The sequence below is a fragment of the Pipistrellus kuhlii genome, unplaced genomic scaffold, assembly GCF_014108245.1.
Source record: "Pipistrellus kuhlii isolate mPipKuh1 unplaced genomic scaffold, mPipKuh1.p scaffold_m20_p_83, whole genome shotgun sequence".
NCBI classification, from domain to species: Eukaryota; Metazoa; Chordata; class Mammalia; order Chiroptera; family Vespertilionidae; genus Pipistrellus; species Pipistrellus kuhlii.
Window position 1 is genome coordinate 807,462 of NW_023425588.1, and position 16,363 is coordinate 823,824.

A 16,363-nucleotide genomic window follows, 5' to 3' on the forward strand; every position below is an offset into this window, starting at 1 on the left:
TTTTAAACATACTTCTGTTAGTCATTAGTATACTTATATTTTAAAATGTCCTCTGGGGCTTATTTGTGTGACTATTAGTTTATTCATTAAAATAGGATTATAGCTGAAACCCGTTTGGCTCAGTGCATAGAGCATCGGTCTGCGCAGACTGAAAGGTCCCAGGTTCAACTCCAGTCAAGGGCATGTACATTGGTTGCGGGCACATCCCAGTAGGGGGTGTGGAGGAGGCAGCTGATCGATGTTTCTCTCTCATCGATGTTTCTAGCTCTCTGTCCCTCTACTTTACACTCTGTAAAAAAAAAACAAAAAAAAAATCAATAAATTATACCGTATTTTCCGGTGTATAAGACGACCCCCCAATTTTACAGTTAAAACATAGGTGTAGGCCTATATTCACTGTATAAGACTACCTACCACTTCCAAGGCAACACTAGTTCTTTTTTTAACTAAATTTTTAATGAATGCCCCCAATTTTTGGTTGACTTTTTTTCGTTTCAAAGGTCGTCTTATATGCCAAAAAATATGGTATATTTAAAAAAAAAAAAAAAGGATTATAATGAAGTTTTAAAGATTCTGCCTCAAGCAGTTTTCCTCACTAAGATTTTAATTTCTTCTACCATTGTCTGCAATTTCCATGAATTACAGTTAAACAAAACAAGATAATAATGTAAATAATAAGTGTGCATTTAATTCTGTTATCAAAATGATGGTGGCTTCATGCCCAACATAGTATAGTATACTTATTTAATGTTCATGGGTTTCTTCTTTTGTGTCTTAAAGCACATGTGTCAAACACAAGGCCCGCGGGCCAAATCCGTCCCGCCAGGCCTTGCAATGTGGCCCGCACCGCGCTGACATCACTGCACTCCGCTGCGTTTCCATCACAATGACAGTTTATGACTGTTCAGTAAACCATTCGGCCCGCTCTTTAGGCTGGATTTTAGATTTTGGTCCCTTCTCTGATTGAGTTCGACACCCCTATCTTAAAGTATTCTAATATCCCCATAATTTAGATCCAAATTTTGATTTCTAATGTATCTAAATATGAACCTTTTTTTTTTTAGCTCTTAATCTTATTTAATCTTTCCTACCTTTACTTATAGTTTGAAAAAGCACTGTCATAGTAAGAGCATGAACATACTGTATGAGTGAGACATACTGTATGAGTCCAATATTCCAGTGTAACAATGAGGATTAAAGTGATTATTAAGTAAAAAGGTAAATACATAGTAGTAGCCGAAACCGGTTTGGCTCAGTGGATAGAGCATCAGTCTTTGGTCTGAAAGGCCCCAGGTTCGATTCCGGTCAAGGGCATGTACCTGGGTTACGGGCACATTCCCAGTAAGGTTGTGCAAGAGGCAGCTGGTTGATGTTTCTCTCTCATCGATATTTCTAGCTCTCTATCCCTGTCCCTTCCTCTCTGTAAAAAAATCAATAAAGTATATTAAAAAAAAATATATATATATATATATATATATATATATATATATATATATATATAGTAGTAACTCTAGTCCTTTTACCCTTTAAAGAATTAATTGTAATACTAAGTATTTACTGAGCAGAAAATATAAAAGGTCTTCTGATACTAAACTTCAATACAGTAGATAAGTTCTAAATCACTGGTCTTTTCCAACAAAACTAAGTGATATAAGCTATATGCATTTATAAAAAGGAAGAGAGTCTCAACAAAGGAGGACTAATCTTTTTTTTCAAGGCTATTAACATTAAAAAATATCCAGTCATCAAATTTTATAATATGCATTTAAAGTAATCTAAAAAGATCAGGTCAACCCAGAAGATTATCTAGCAGATATTTCAAATAAGCTTGCTTTTTTATGTTACTTGCGTTCCAAAAAAAATTTCAATTTTTAAGTTATATTCATAAATACACACATATATTGTTATAAAAAAACAAGCATTACTGAACAAATTCAACTTATGACTTTATTTAGCTTTGGCTTAAAAAAAAAACGTAATTTTTTCTTATCCCCATGTAAAGTGCTGTTATTACCAATGACTTTATTAACCATTGTTAGAATAAACAAAACACCAGAGAGCACCAACCATCTTAATCCTAACTGTTCATGACAGCATTAATGAAAACCTAGTTTTCTAGCTGATTGTTTTTATGTCCTATAGTTCAACTTAAAAAAATGTGTAAAGAAGACTTTAAAAAAAATTTTTTTAAATACTTTATTGATTTATTATAGAGAGAAAGGGAGATGGATAGAGAGCTAGAAATACCGATCAGCTGCCTCCTGCACACCCTCTATTGGGTTTGTGCCAGCAACCGAAGTACATGCCCTTGCCTGGAATTGAACCTGGGTGCCTTCAGTCTGCAGGCCGTTGCCTAATCTACTCAGCCAAACCAGTCAAGGCAAAAATAAACATTTTTAACAAACTATTTATAACACAAATTAGAGGCCCGTTGCACAAAATTTTTGCAAGTGGTGTGGGGGGAACGTGTTCCTCAGCCCAGCCTGCACCCTCTCTAATCTGGGATTCCTCGAGGGATGTCCGACTGCCTGATTAGACTTGATCATAATGGTATGATAGGGCCTACAAGGAAAGTAGACATCCCTCTCACAATTCAGGATTAATGGCTCCCAAACTGCTCACCTGGCTGCCTTCCAGATTTCCTCTAACCACTTCTGCCTAGCAGCCTGATCAACCCTCATCACTTCCTTGCCAGTCTGATTGATGCCTAACTGCTCCCTGCCAGCCTGATTGCCCCTAACTGCCTTCCCCTGCAGGCCTGGTCATCCCTAAATGCCCTTCCCTACCAGCCTGGTCACCCTAAACTGCCCTCCCCTACAGGCCTGGTACCCTACTAAATATCCTCCCCTGAAGGCCTGGGTCCCCCAAATGCCCTTTCCTAAAGGCCTGGTTTCCCCCCAACTCCTTCCTCTGCCAGCCTAGTCACCCCGAATAGCCCTCCCTTGCAGGCCTGGTCCCTTCCAACTGCCCTCCTCTGCTGGCATCTTGTGATGGCCATCTTGTGTCCACATGGAGGCAGCAATCTTGTTTGTTGGAGTGATGGTCAATTTGCATATTACTCTTTTATTAGATATGATAACTCAATTTGAATTTTTTTAAAAAGTTAAATGTTAACCAATACTTAATCAACAAACAGAAAATGTACATTAACTTTTGGCAACGGTATTTGAAAAATATTTAGCTGCACAATGGAATGATTAAAAGTCAGCTATTAAAAGAAAAAGAAAAAAAGATAAAGACTTGGCTATGAGGAGTATTACATTGCATTTCTTTTATGTGTGTCTTAAAAGAGAACAGCACTATGAATTGCTTAAAACCAACCTAAGGAAGTTGAGCCGTTCTTGAACTTCTTGAACATGACTATATCTACTTCCAAGCCTTACGGTCTGTGGGTCATAGTCTTCGTGCTCTGAAATAAAAACAAAACAGTGAATTATGTACATGTATATCCACATCATTGTTAACTTTAAACAAAGAAAATTAAGAAGTCAATAATCATTCATCATATGTCAACTGTAATATTACATAGTATATGCAATATGCCCCACAAAAATTAATACTTGTTACATAGTCAATGCAAAACATGATTGACTGAATGTGGTATTAAAAATAAAATTTCAGTACAAATCCCTTCCATTCTTCAAATATATTAAAGCAATTTGTAACTACAGTCCATGATTTTTCCCTTTTATTTTTTCTTGTTATATTAAAATCAACCATTGTACATAAAAGTATTTTTTGTACAAAATACCACTAAGAGAATTCATAGAAAATTAGGGTGACACAGCTGTTACTGCATTCGATGAAGTTATCACACAATTACCTCACCAAACTATGATCAGGTATTCAAAAACCTACCATTCCCATTATTATTTTGAATGTATATATTTTAGTAAGTATTCCTAGATAGGTTGCAAATCCTTTATTTTATCCTCATTGAAAAAAATGTTTTGTTTCTTTAAAACATTTTTAATTGATTTTTAGAGAAGGAAACAGAAAGGGGGCAGAGGCAGGGAAACATTGATGTAAGAATGAAACATCAACCAGTTGTCTCTGTACCCTCCCATACTACAGACTAAACCCCCACCTGCATATGTCCCAATCAGACCAGGAATCGAACAGGCAATCCCATTGTTACATTGCATGACAGGCAACCAAGAGAGACATGTTGGCTAGGGCTGGAGGATATGCTTTTATTATTTTTTAGAGAGGAAGGGAGACATTGATCAGTTGCCTCCTGTAGGCACTCTGACCATGGGTTGGGGATCAAACCCACAACACCTAGACATGAGCCCTGACTTGGAACAGAACCTGCAGCCTTTTGGTTTACAGGATGACACTCCAACTGAGAACCACTGCATAGGAGTGGATATCCTTTCTTTATATACAGTATATTAGCAAGTACTCTACACTTACTTCATTAACCTTGTGTACTGGGTGAAAAGTCTTAAGTGTTTATCAATTAAAAAGCAATGGAGCCTGACCAATGTGTCTCAGGGGTTGAACCTCTACCTATGAAACAGGAAGTCACAGGTCAGTTTGATTTCTGATGGGGGCACATGTCCTGGTTGTGTGCTCAATCGACAGTGAGTGAAGAGGAGGAAGCCAATCAATTACTCTCTCATTATTGATGTTTCTATGTCTCTCTTTCTCTCTAAAATCAATAATTTAAAAAAAAAAACAATGTAAAAAATAAACATTACCTTTATCCTATTTAAAAGTACTATTTATACTGTTTTATGTGTTTGATATGCTTCATTCAAAAAGAATGAAGAATTCAACTTAAATACGTGTTTACAACATAGAAAACTTGGCTTAAAAATTCTTATAAGGCTATTCATTTCAATATCAAGCAAAATTGAAGTCATAAGAATCAGAAATACTGGATAAAGCTCTGTGCCTAGAAATAACAAAATTAATTTGTTGTGTAAAACAAAAGACACTAAAAATAAATGACTGCATTAGTGCTATCTGCCATTTAAGAATTTAACACCAGGGATGGGACATTACCCAACCCTGGGGCACAAGGGTAAAGGGTGTCCTTCAGCCTTGCCTGCACCCTCTCCAATCTGGAACTCCTCGAGGGATGTCTGACTGCCCATTTAGGCCCGGTAGGATCAGGACTAAATGGGCAGTCAGATATCCCTCTCACAATCAAGTACTGATCATAATGGAATAATAGGGCCTACAAAGGCAGTCAGACATCCCTCTCACAATCAAGAACTACTGGCTCCCAATTGCTCTTCTGCCTGCCTACTAATCACCCCCTAACCACACCCTGCCAGCCTGACTGATGTTTTGCTGCTCCCCTGCCAGTCTGTTTGGCTCTAGCTTCCCTCCTTGCTGGCCTGGTCACCCCTAATTGCCCTCTCCTGCAGGCTTAATCGCCTCCAACTGCCCTCCCTTACAGGCCTAGTCCCTCGCAACTACCCTCCCCGGATGGCCTGGTTCCTACCCATTGCCCTCTGCTAGTAGCCATCTTGTGTTGGCCATCTCATTTAACTGCCCCATTGATGCCATTTATGATTTCCTTTTTTCAAGTCCAGAACAAATACAGGTTCACAAATTTCCTTAGTTCTTTTTTTATGTTTCTTACCTTTATTCTTTACGAGTAAGTTTTGTTATCTAATGCCACTAAATTTGGGTTTGTTTCATGCTTCCTGCAGTTAAATGTATTTTTGACAAGAAATATTGCCAAAGATACTATTTCTTCTAATACGTTATTATCAGAAGCTATGAGTCAAATTTGTCCTAATTTTAACTATCTTAATTTATACCACTTTGTAATTAATATTTGGTTAGTACATCAGCATCTGGTCCTCAGTTTCTCTCACTCGCTAATTATCCACTACTTTTTTTACATTTTTAGTTAATATTCTTTTCAATTTATTCATTTATATTTATCTCTATGGATTCACTTGTGAATCATCCTAAATAATTAAAGACTAATATGCAAATCAACCAAACAGTGGAATGACAGGCTGCTATGATGGGCATTGACCAGCAAGAGGCAGATGCTAAATGCAGGAGCTTCAGTGCACTCCCACAGTGGGATTGCCACTCAGCCAGAAACCCTGAGTAGAAATCATGACTGGCAAGCACAGCAGCGGTGGTGGGAGCCTCTTCCACCTCTACAGCAGCACTAAATCATCAGTTGGACATCCCCAAGGGCTCTCGGACTATGAGAGGAGCAGGCCAGGCTGAGGAACCCCCAAATGCATGAATCTCATGCATTGGGCCTCTAGTTTGAAGATAAAATACACCTTAAAAAGCTTCTGATGCATAATATCATTATTTTGATGCTTAAACTCAAACTCACAGATTTTGCCAGGGAAAGCTGACACCTATATATTTTCAACATGCCAATTCAATACTCAAAAAATAGGTTTTCTTTTTTTCTGAAAAAATGTTCAAGTTTCACCTTGTACTTTCTTGCCATTGGCACAGAATTACAGGTCATTTCTCTGCCATAAGCTTAGTAAAATTAGTATATCAATTTGAAGTGAATTATTAACTAGAAGCCTGGTGTATGAAATTCATGCATAGGATGTGTGTATCCCTCAGCCCAGCCTCCACCCTCTCCAATCTAGGACTCCTCCAGGGATGTCAACTACCTAGTAGGATTAACCCTGGATGGGCAGTCAGACACTCCTCTCACAATCCAGGACTCATGGCTCCAAACTACTTGCCTGCCTACCTTCCTGATTGCCCCTAACTGCTTCTGTCAGCCAGATTAATATCTAATCGCTCCCCTACCAGCCTGGTTGCCCCTAAATACAGTCTGCTCCCTTGCAGGCCTTGTAATCCCTATCTGCCCTCACCTGCAGGCTTAGCCCTCCCAAACTACTTTTCCCTGCAGGCCTGGGTCCTCCCCGACTGCCTTTCCTTACATGTCCAGTCGCCCGTAACTTCACTCCTCTGCTAGCCTGGTCACCCCCAAAAGCCTTTCCCTGCAGGCCTGGTTCCTCCCAATTGTCCTTTCCTGCAGAAAATCTTGTGGTGACCATCTTTGACATCATAGGGGCAGTCAGCTTTGTGTTGGAGTGACAATTTGCATATTACTCTATAGGACTAGAGGCCTGGTACATTAAATTTGTGCATCAGGGTATTCCCCTCACAACTCAGAACTACTGGCTCCCAAATGCTCACCTGCCTGCCTGTTTGATCACCCCTAACTGCACCTCCCTGCTAGCCTAGTTCACCTCTACTGCTCCTTCTGTCATTCTGGTCAACCCTAACTGCCCCCGACCACTGTCCTGCTGCCCTGGTTGCCACTCACTGCCCCACCTCTACTGGCCTGGTTGCTACCATGCAGCCTGCTGTTCAATCATTTGGTCACCTCTCTCTAATCCCCCTCCCTGCCAATTTGTCCATTTGGTTGTGATGCTGCAAGGGCTTTTAAATATATAGATATTTTATGGCTAACATGTAGAAATGAGGTAGAACTATTAAGTGAACCAAATTGAGGATGTGAACTGCTATTCAATGACACTTGTAAATACATCTTTATTTTTTGTTATGGTTGTCCTGAAACTAGTCAAATGTAGTATGAAAGCAAATAGAATTGGAGGTAATGCAAAGTGACAATCCTTAGAAAACACAGGTTAAAATGAATAGAAGTATGTCCTATATTCATGTAAATTTTGTTCAGAAATCAAAGAAAATAACATAAAACTCATTAAAAGCAAATAATGCAAAGGATCTAGTTAACTAAAATGTATTTTATTATATTCTGTTGATGAACCTTATAAGGTGTTGAATTAAAACTGCAGGAACCCAATGTTATATTGTTACAGATCCTATATAAAAAAGAGCTAATATGCTAATTAGACCAAAAAGCCAAATGATGTTCTGGATAAAGCCCTGACTGCAAAGGGCTGTGAGGGCCAACCAAGGCAGCCTGAGTTGCAAGGGCTGAGCCACCTTGTACAAATTTCATGCATTGGGCCTCTAAATTTGTCATAATTCTCAAGAGATCCATATAGTATATATTTTTATAGAGACCTTCAAAATGGTTTGTACTGGGATTAGCTTTAATATCATCTTAATAATTCAATAATAAAAATGTTGGTAGAAAATTTATTTTATCTCTATATTTAAAAATCAATTGATTTAGCACATTTAATCAGAAATAGAAAGTTTTCAAAAGTGCAAGTTTAGCTAAGGGGCACAGATTCTATAAAATCAATGAATTTAGAGGAACTTATCAATACAATAAAAATTCAATGCTTGCTGTGTCAGTCATCATTCCAGCAATGAGTATTCTATTCTAGTGATTATTCACTTTTTTATAAAATAGATACATACTACTGTTATTCTCATCTTACTGATATGATTAATCTTATCACAAGAATCTTAAGTAATCTGCAAATTAGCTATTGTTACAGACACATTTAAACTTATGCATTCAAACCACTCACAAAGCATGATAATGAAGAATACTGACATTATATTTAAAAAATAAGATAAGTAAAGAATGCAAGCACAATTTGAGTCAATGGAAATGAATATCCTAGTAATGTGAAATGCAACTATACTTCATATCATTGCCTTGGCAGTTAGGTTTTCAATTACTATCAATTAAATTAAAAGTACAGAAATTGAGTGATAAAAATTATTACTAAAGTAAAATATCTAGCTGAATTAACTTTTGGGAAAGGTCTTAACTAGTATGTAGGAGGGAAAAATACTACCAAAGTTTGAGGTCATAAAATTTAATGACTATATACAAAATTCTAGCTATGTTACTGATTCTGGCTGCTCCTGCTGGATAATATAAATAACTAAATTTCATGCCTATGGTACCTCCCCTGTCCTAATTTGTACTAAAAAGAAATATTTGAACTTAACAGGCAGAACTGATTGATTTTTTTAGTCCAAAGAGTAGACTGCATTGATAATAAATGAAAAGAGTAGGAAGTCATCCATTATTCTTATGTAACTTGTACATGAATAGTATGTATTAAGCAAAATCTTGGGGTTTTTTATAACTATCTTACTACTCAACCACACCACACCACAATCACTATACATACAAGTTCAGGCAGCCCACTATTCTAGATAAATGTGGCACATTTTAAACATATATGACTAGATATCTCCTTAATGTAGTATGTCAAGTGAGGAATATTTTCAGTTCACCAGAATGCTCAATCCTGACTTCAACACTGGACAATAGAAGTTTCTCTTCTCCATACTCAAAAAATAAAAATAAAAATTGGGAATACAAGGTGACATTTATTTATTATTTTTGCTTTATCTATTATATGATTTTAGTGCAATACTAGAGGCCCAGTGGAAGAAATTAGTGTACATGTAAGTTCCCTAGGTAGACAAGTGATTAGGGCCCATCAGATTTCCCGCCTCCATGCTTCCTCCTTCCCTTGCTCCCTCAGCACCCAGTGCTGCCACAAGTTGGCTGCCGTGTTCCGTAGCACCCCCTGGTGGTCAGTGCATGTCATAGTGAGCGATCAAACTCCTGGTCTACTGGTTGAACTCCCAAGGGGATACTGCATATTAGCCTTTTAGATATACATATACACAGTCGAAGTATAAATGGTACAAAGAATTCTCATGCACACACAGATTTCTGATAAAAGTGTCAAAGAACAAATAAATAAAATTGATCTGTAAAGCACGAGAAGAAAGCCCTCCAAATTGCAAATATTAAATACTTTTCTATTAAAACTATAGGGAACTTTATCCAATATGCTTAAGTAATTTTATATTCTAAGAACCAAGTAGGACTAATAGTGATTACTATGTAATAATTTTTTTAAAGTTCTTTAAACAACATAAAATATTAACTAAAGGTTTAAAAACTACTGTAATGTATGCAAAAACAGAGCTGAGCAAAATAACAATTGGCAGTTTTAGTCAAGTTTCCTTGAAAAGCAATTAACAGTGGTGCCAGTAAAAAAGGAAAAGATTAAGAATAAATTACATACCCAAGAAAATAGCAATTGCAGATATAAGCAATTCCCAGATATAAAAGAAAAGAAATCAATTTAACAGGATGTGCAGAGAGAAACACAAGGACTCAGAAAAGGCATTAAAAAGCTAGCCTAGCCCTAGCTGGTTTGGCTCAGTGGATAGAGCAACAGTCTGCGGACTGAGAGATCACAGGTTCCATTCCAGTCAAGGACATGTACCTGGGGTGTGAGCACATCCCCAGTAGGGGGTGTGCAAGAGGCAGCTGGCCGATGATTCTCTCTCATCGATGTTTCTAACTCTCTATTCCTCTCTCTTCCTTCTCTGTAAAAAATCAATAAAATATATATTTTAAAATAAAAGATGTATATTTAAAAAAAAAAACGTTAGCCTAGATTTAGGTCATATAAAATTGGGAGTACAAGTGATCCGTAAGTTCGAACACTGTACAAAGAATTCACTTATATTTTTTGTCCTTTAAAAATATATTGTCACAAAGGAAAAAAAAAAATTTAAAAATTAAAAAAAATATATATATATAGTCATTAGAGGGGAGGGAGCTAATGGGGCAGGAAGAGAACAATGAAAGATGATATATGCATATATGCTTGCCCCATGCTTGATACAGACAATAATGTAGGGAAATCGTTGGTTGGGGTGGGCAAAGGAGGGAAAATGGGAGACATCTGTAATATTGTCAACAACAAATAAAAAATATATATTGTCATCTCTAAGGTAATTATGTAAGGACAAAAAAAACAACAAACCAGAAAAGAAGAACTCATGTGATTCCCAATAGTTAACGTTAGATTATAATACATACCTCTAGCATACAGTTGCATGCTATTCATATAAATTGCAATATTTTCTGTTACCAAAGTAACTAAGGAATGATTATGTTGCAGTTGGTTGATTAAATCATGACGGTAGAATACATGGGGACTTCGCTGAGTCTGACTAAAACGAGAAGAACTTAACAGTATAACAATGCAAATGAACACTACTGTAACAAGTTTCGGTTGCAAATCAACTAACTTTACAGACCAAAATTTTAACTACTATTTAAAAGTATAAAACATCTTACATTCAGGACAATATACTTCTTTAAATAACAAAACATCAAGCATTTGGAAGAGAAACATCATTGCCTCAATATATATTTAGTCCAAATATTATTTTACACAAAACCACAGACCAGTATTCTCAAATTTCATCTATGAGACTAATTTACCCAGTATAATTTCAAAGCACATGCACAAATGTATATGATAAAAAATGTTAATCATTATAGATCAGTCTGGAACACTGAGTTTGGAGCCAGTTATGGCTACGGATATCACCAGGAAGATACCTAATAATCTTCCTATTCCTGTTTTCTCATTTTCAATGAAACAAATCAACTCACATTATAATATATGTGCTCAAATCTCCTGTTTAGAAGAGTATATGTAGTATTTATTGTGAATATGAATAACCAAAAAATGGAAGACATTTGACAATATATAAATATGTACGTTAAACATAATCAAAATATGCTTTACAAATAAATAATATTAAAAGACTATTTCAGAATTTTCTCCAATATTTATCTCCTTGCAATGTCTTAATTCCATAAAATTTTTCCAATATTAGAAAAACTTGAAAAATAAAACATCAAAATGGTAACATATAATTCTGTATAAACAGGAAATGTTTACATGCATAATCACATCAATTTACATTTGAAGGATCTTGTAATTATCTTACACACAAAAGTTATCTCTGAAAGGTCAGAAAATTATTCTAAGATTACAGCTAATTAGACAGAATTGTGGTTCACTACAGAAATCTTAACTGTGTTGAAAATAATTATTACCACTATACCTAACTTTGTCATTTATTTATATGCCATTAATTACAAATATATCCCCAAGTTTAAAAAGACAAATTAATGCAATTATAACATTAATGACTTAGGTAATGTAAAAACTAGCTATTTAAATCTAGCTAAAATATAGACTTAAGTCTTGGCATTTTCTAAAATTGAAGTTTCTGTAGTCTTATCTTTGAAAATTAACTTCTAAATTAAAAATAAAAAAACCTTCTCTCCTCTTCTGAAACTTCATGTCCTAGCATGAAATTTAAGTTAATAAAATTCTTTAAGTTAATAAAATAGAACACTTAAGGAGCTAATTAATAAGAACTGTATAAAATATAATATTAAATTAAGAATGCATACTGGACCCTAGCCAGTTTGGCTCAATCAAAATAGAGAGTCTTCCTACAGACTAAAGGGTATTGGGTTCGATATTAGAGAAGGGCATATGCCCAGGATTCAGACTCAATCCCCAGTAAGAGGCATGCAGGAGTCAACTAATCAGTGATTCTCATCACTGATATTTCTATCTCCCTTTCCCTCTCCCTTCCTCTCTAAAATCAATAGAAATGTATTTAAAAAGAAAAATTCCTTTAATTAAAAAAAAAAAAAAAAAGAATGAATATTGGGCCAAAGAAAACAACAGAAAAGGCTTAAAAAAGAGGCAGGGAAAGATAAATACAATCTATACTGCAATGTCTGTATATATAATATGTTAATAAATCAAGACAATCTATATATAGTATATATAAGGAGGTATTATGCAAATTGTCTGTTACTGTGTCACAGTAACGCACTGTTCAAGAGGCTGGACAAGGATGCTTGTGCAACCATCACCGTCCCTGGGCCTGCTCCCGCGGGCACGCTGCAGCTCCTGCCAGCTTCTAGAAGTGGCAGGTGGCCTATTGTGCTCAATATCACGTGCTGAGTCACTAGTTCCAAAATAAGAGCCCAAGATAATCTTGATTCTAACACTTACTTTCTGTATAATAAATATAAAAATAGAGTAACACAACCAAGGTATTGTGTTTGTTCAAACAACTCAGCATTAAGGTTCTGGTATTCCAACTTTTGTTTTTTTAAATTTACTTTTTCTGATATGCTGTTCTCCATATAACATATAAAATTAGAAATTTTTTCTATATTAAAAAACTTACCTTAAGTTTTGAGGCGCTTCACCAAATAAACTACAAATTTCTCTTATTTGTTTCAGGGCAGGAATTACCCATTTATCATTTGTACGAAGTTCTTCTATAAAACGATCTATCCACTGGATCTTTTGTGTGTCTCGATCCTTGCAAACACATACAAACATATATATATCTCAAATTATTTGAGAATTTGAGCACAAAAGTTTAAGCTGATATCACAAAATTTATGATGTAATTATAATAGCTGAATATAAAAAATATTTTGAAATGGTGAAATCACTAAACTCCAAAGCGTGAAATACCATTACAAAAATCCAATGTTTCGCCGAAACCGGTTTGACTCAGCAGTAGAGTGTCGGTCTGCGGACTGAAAGTTCCCAGGTTTGGTTCCGGCCAAGGGCATGTACATTGGTTGCAGGCACATCCCCGGTAGGGGGTGTGCAAGAGGCAGCTGGTTGATGTTTCTCTCTCATTGATGTTTCTAGCTCTCTAACTCTCTCCCTTTCTCTCAGTAAGAAAATCAATAAAATATAAAAATAAAAATAAAAATTTTTCGAAAATCCAATGTTTCATGAATTCAGATATATCTACACTAAGACTTAAATCTCAACCTTAGACACAATCACAGAAAAATTTTAAGATTATGCTTAAACATGGGTAAACAGAAAATATAGAATCCCAAATATTAACATATACTAGGTGTGATGTTGCATGTTTTTCTAAAAAGAGCCAGAAACTCCGACAATTTATATTTAATCAAAACAACAATAATATATCCCTGGCTGTTGAGGCTCAATGGTTAGAGCTTCAAAGCCAGGATCCCTTTTAGAGTCGTGGAAGGCAACCACTGATGTGTCTCTCTCTCTTATCTCTGTTTCCCTCCCCACACTCACTCTTCCATGTTTTTTTCATCTCTCTCTCTCTTTTTCTCTCTCCCCTCCAGTCTCAGTGGAACAAAATATCCTAAGATGATATTAGCAACAAAAACAAGTTGTAACTTGAAAAAAAAAATTTTTTTTAATTAAAAAAAATTAAAACCCTAACTGGTCTGGCTCAGTGGATACAGCTTTGGCCTGTGGATTGAAGGGTTCTAGATTCAATTCTGACCAAGAGCACATGTTCAGGTTTGGGCTCGGTCCCCAGTACACTGTGTGCAGATGGTAGCTGATCCATGTTTCTCTCTCATCAGTAATGCTTCTATCTCTCCTCTCTCTCTCCCTTCCTCTCTGAAATCAATAAAAATATTTTTGAAAAATATACAGTGAATGTTGAATAAAATAGTGCAATTATTCACCTAAATTAAAGTTAATAATGTTGAAGTATGTTATAAGTTTACTTCTAATATTCTGTCATGGGTTACTTGCCAAATCTAAGATCACTAGTAATGAGAAGTCCAGGTTTGAGTACCTACCTAACAAGAATTTAATTGGAATAACTATTTCTTTGTGTGCATGGAGAAGACACAATTCTGCATAAGTGTTTAAGGTCTCACATGGGAGAATTTATTCTAGTGTGTAAATATTATGCTGTTTTCATATCACTTTCTAGAAAAAAAATTATGAATGTGAAATTACTAGCCTGAATCCTTGCTTATTAGGAACTTTAAAATATTTAATGAATAATAAATGTCAATAACTCTTAAAGGCACCTTGTGTAGGAGGGCAAAGAAAGTGGTATATTTACAAATTTTTCATAATGATAACAAATGAAGGCTGAAGTTATAAATGGAAAACTCTTACTAAATTTCATAAAATCCAATTACTATTAATGTGGCAATGTACAAGACACTGTGCCATGGAATAATATGAATAGAGCTAATTAAAGAAGAGTTGAGCTTCTATTGAAAATATACTGCTCTGTTCTCTACTTTTCCATTTCATAAAATAAAATCTAAAATCAAGGTTTATATAAGCTTTTGAGATGCTGAATATTTAATGAATAGACAAAACCAAATATAGTAGTACAACACTGGCAACTAAACTAGATTGTTTTTTCTTTTTCAAAAATGTTTAAATTTCGCCGAAACCAGTTTGGCTCAGTGGATAGAGCGTCGGCCTGCGGTCTTAAAGGTCTGAGTTCGATTCCAGTCAATGGCATGTGCCTTAGTTGTGGGCACATCCCCAGTAAGGGGTGTGCAAGAGGCAGCTGATCTATGATTCTCTCTCATCTATGTTTCTAACTCTCTATCCCTCTCTCTTCCTCTCTGTAAAAAATCAATAAAATATATATTTTTTAAATGTTTAAATTTATTTTAGATAGGAAGGACGAGGGAAAGACAGAAACATCAAAGATCAGAGAGAATCATTGATTGGCTACCTTCTGCACATCTCTTACAGGGGATCTGCCTGCAATAGGGCATGTACCCTTGATCGGAATAGAACCTGGGAACTTTCAGTCTACAGGCTGATGCTCTTACCCAATAAGGCAAACTACTGGCTAGTGCAGTTGTTTTTTTGTTTAAAAAAATCTGAAGCTCCAAATACATTATTACAATCTGCAATTTAAAAAAAAACACATACAAAACTCTCTATTTTTAAACTACTTTTTAAGAATGGTGGCTAAAACAAATTTTAATTTATCTTCTTTAGAATTAAAAAAAAATTAGTTTTATTGTACAGGTGGGGATGTCAGGTAAAGATATTCTCTAAATTATTATTCCTAGATATATGTGTGTGTATGTATGACAGTACTTTTGGATTAAGGCAGTAAATTCAACCAAAACTTTCTGAACCTTTCCCTGATCAGTTTGACTCGATAGAGCGCTGGCCTGCAGACTAAAAGGTTCCATTTTCGATTCCAGTCAAGGACATGTACCTTAGTTGCGGGCACATCCCCCGTAGGAGGTGTGCAGGAGGCAAATGATCAATATTTCTCTCTCATTGATGTTTCTAACTCTCTATCCCTCTCCCTTCCTCTCTATTAAAAAAAAAAAAAAAAAAATCACTAAAATATGTTTAAAAAAATACTTCTGAACCTTTAAAATTAGTTTTCAAAACTGAAAGCATCTTTTCAGCTTGACTGAAATGTTTAAAAATTAAGCAGAATGCCTGCCCTTAAGTAACTACCCTATCATTATTTTTTCTTTTTTTTTCTCTTCTTTTTTTTAAAGAAAATACATCATTATGTCTGGCTCAGTGGTTGAGTATGGATCTATGAACCAGGAGGTCATGGTTGAATTCCCATCAGGGCACATGGATGCCTTGAGAGCTTCATTCCCAGTAGGGGATATGAAGAAGCCAGTCAATCAAGGATTATCACCATAAGAATCAGTAAGAATATATTAAGCAAAAAAGAATATAAGTAAAGTTTAATATGAAATTCATACTTAAAATCAGTCGAATAAGTGACTTAAGTTTCTTGTAGGAAAGCTGCTGTGATTTGTTCATAAAGTCACTATTTAGAAAATTCTGTTCATTTTATTAACTTT

At 35.6% G+C, this 16,363-nt stretch overlaps 1 protein-coding gene across 7 annotated transcripts in view; it reads right to left on the reverse strand.

Moving 5' to 3' along the window:
* Positions 1-16,363, reverse strand: part of LOC118712127 (probable ubiquitin carboxyl-terminal hydrolase FAF-X) — a 186,960-nt gene that overhangs the window by 102,778 nt on the left and 67,819 nt on the right. For 6 of the 7 annotated variants that reach the window (XM_045577118.1, XM_045577120.1, XM_036425632.2 and 3 more), the window contains 3 exons: positions 12,943-13,079; positions 10,754-10,902; positions 3,322-3,409 (listed from right to left, as the gene is read on the reverse strand). In XM_045577118.1, the coding sequence (XP_045433074.1) occupies positions 3,322-3,409; positions 10,754-10,902; positions 12,943-13,079 (374 nt within the window). The remainder of the gene's footprint in view (positions 1-3,321; positions 3,410-10,753; positions 10,903-12,942; positions 13,080-16,363) is intronic. The other variant, XM_036425631.2, reaches the window with a different exon arrangement.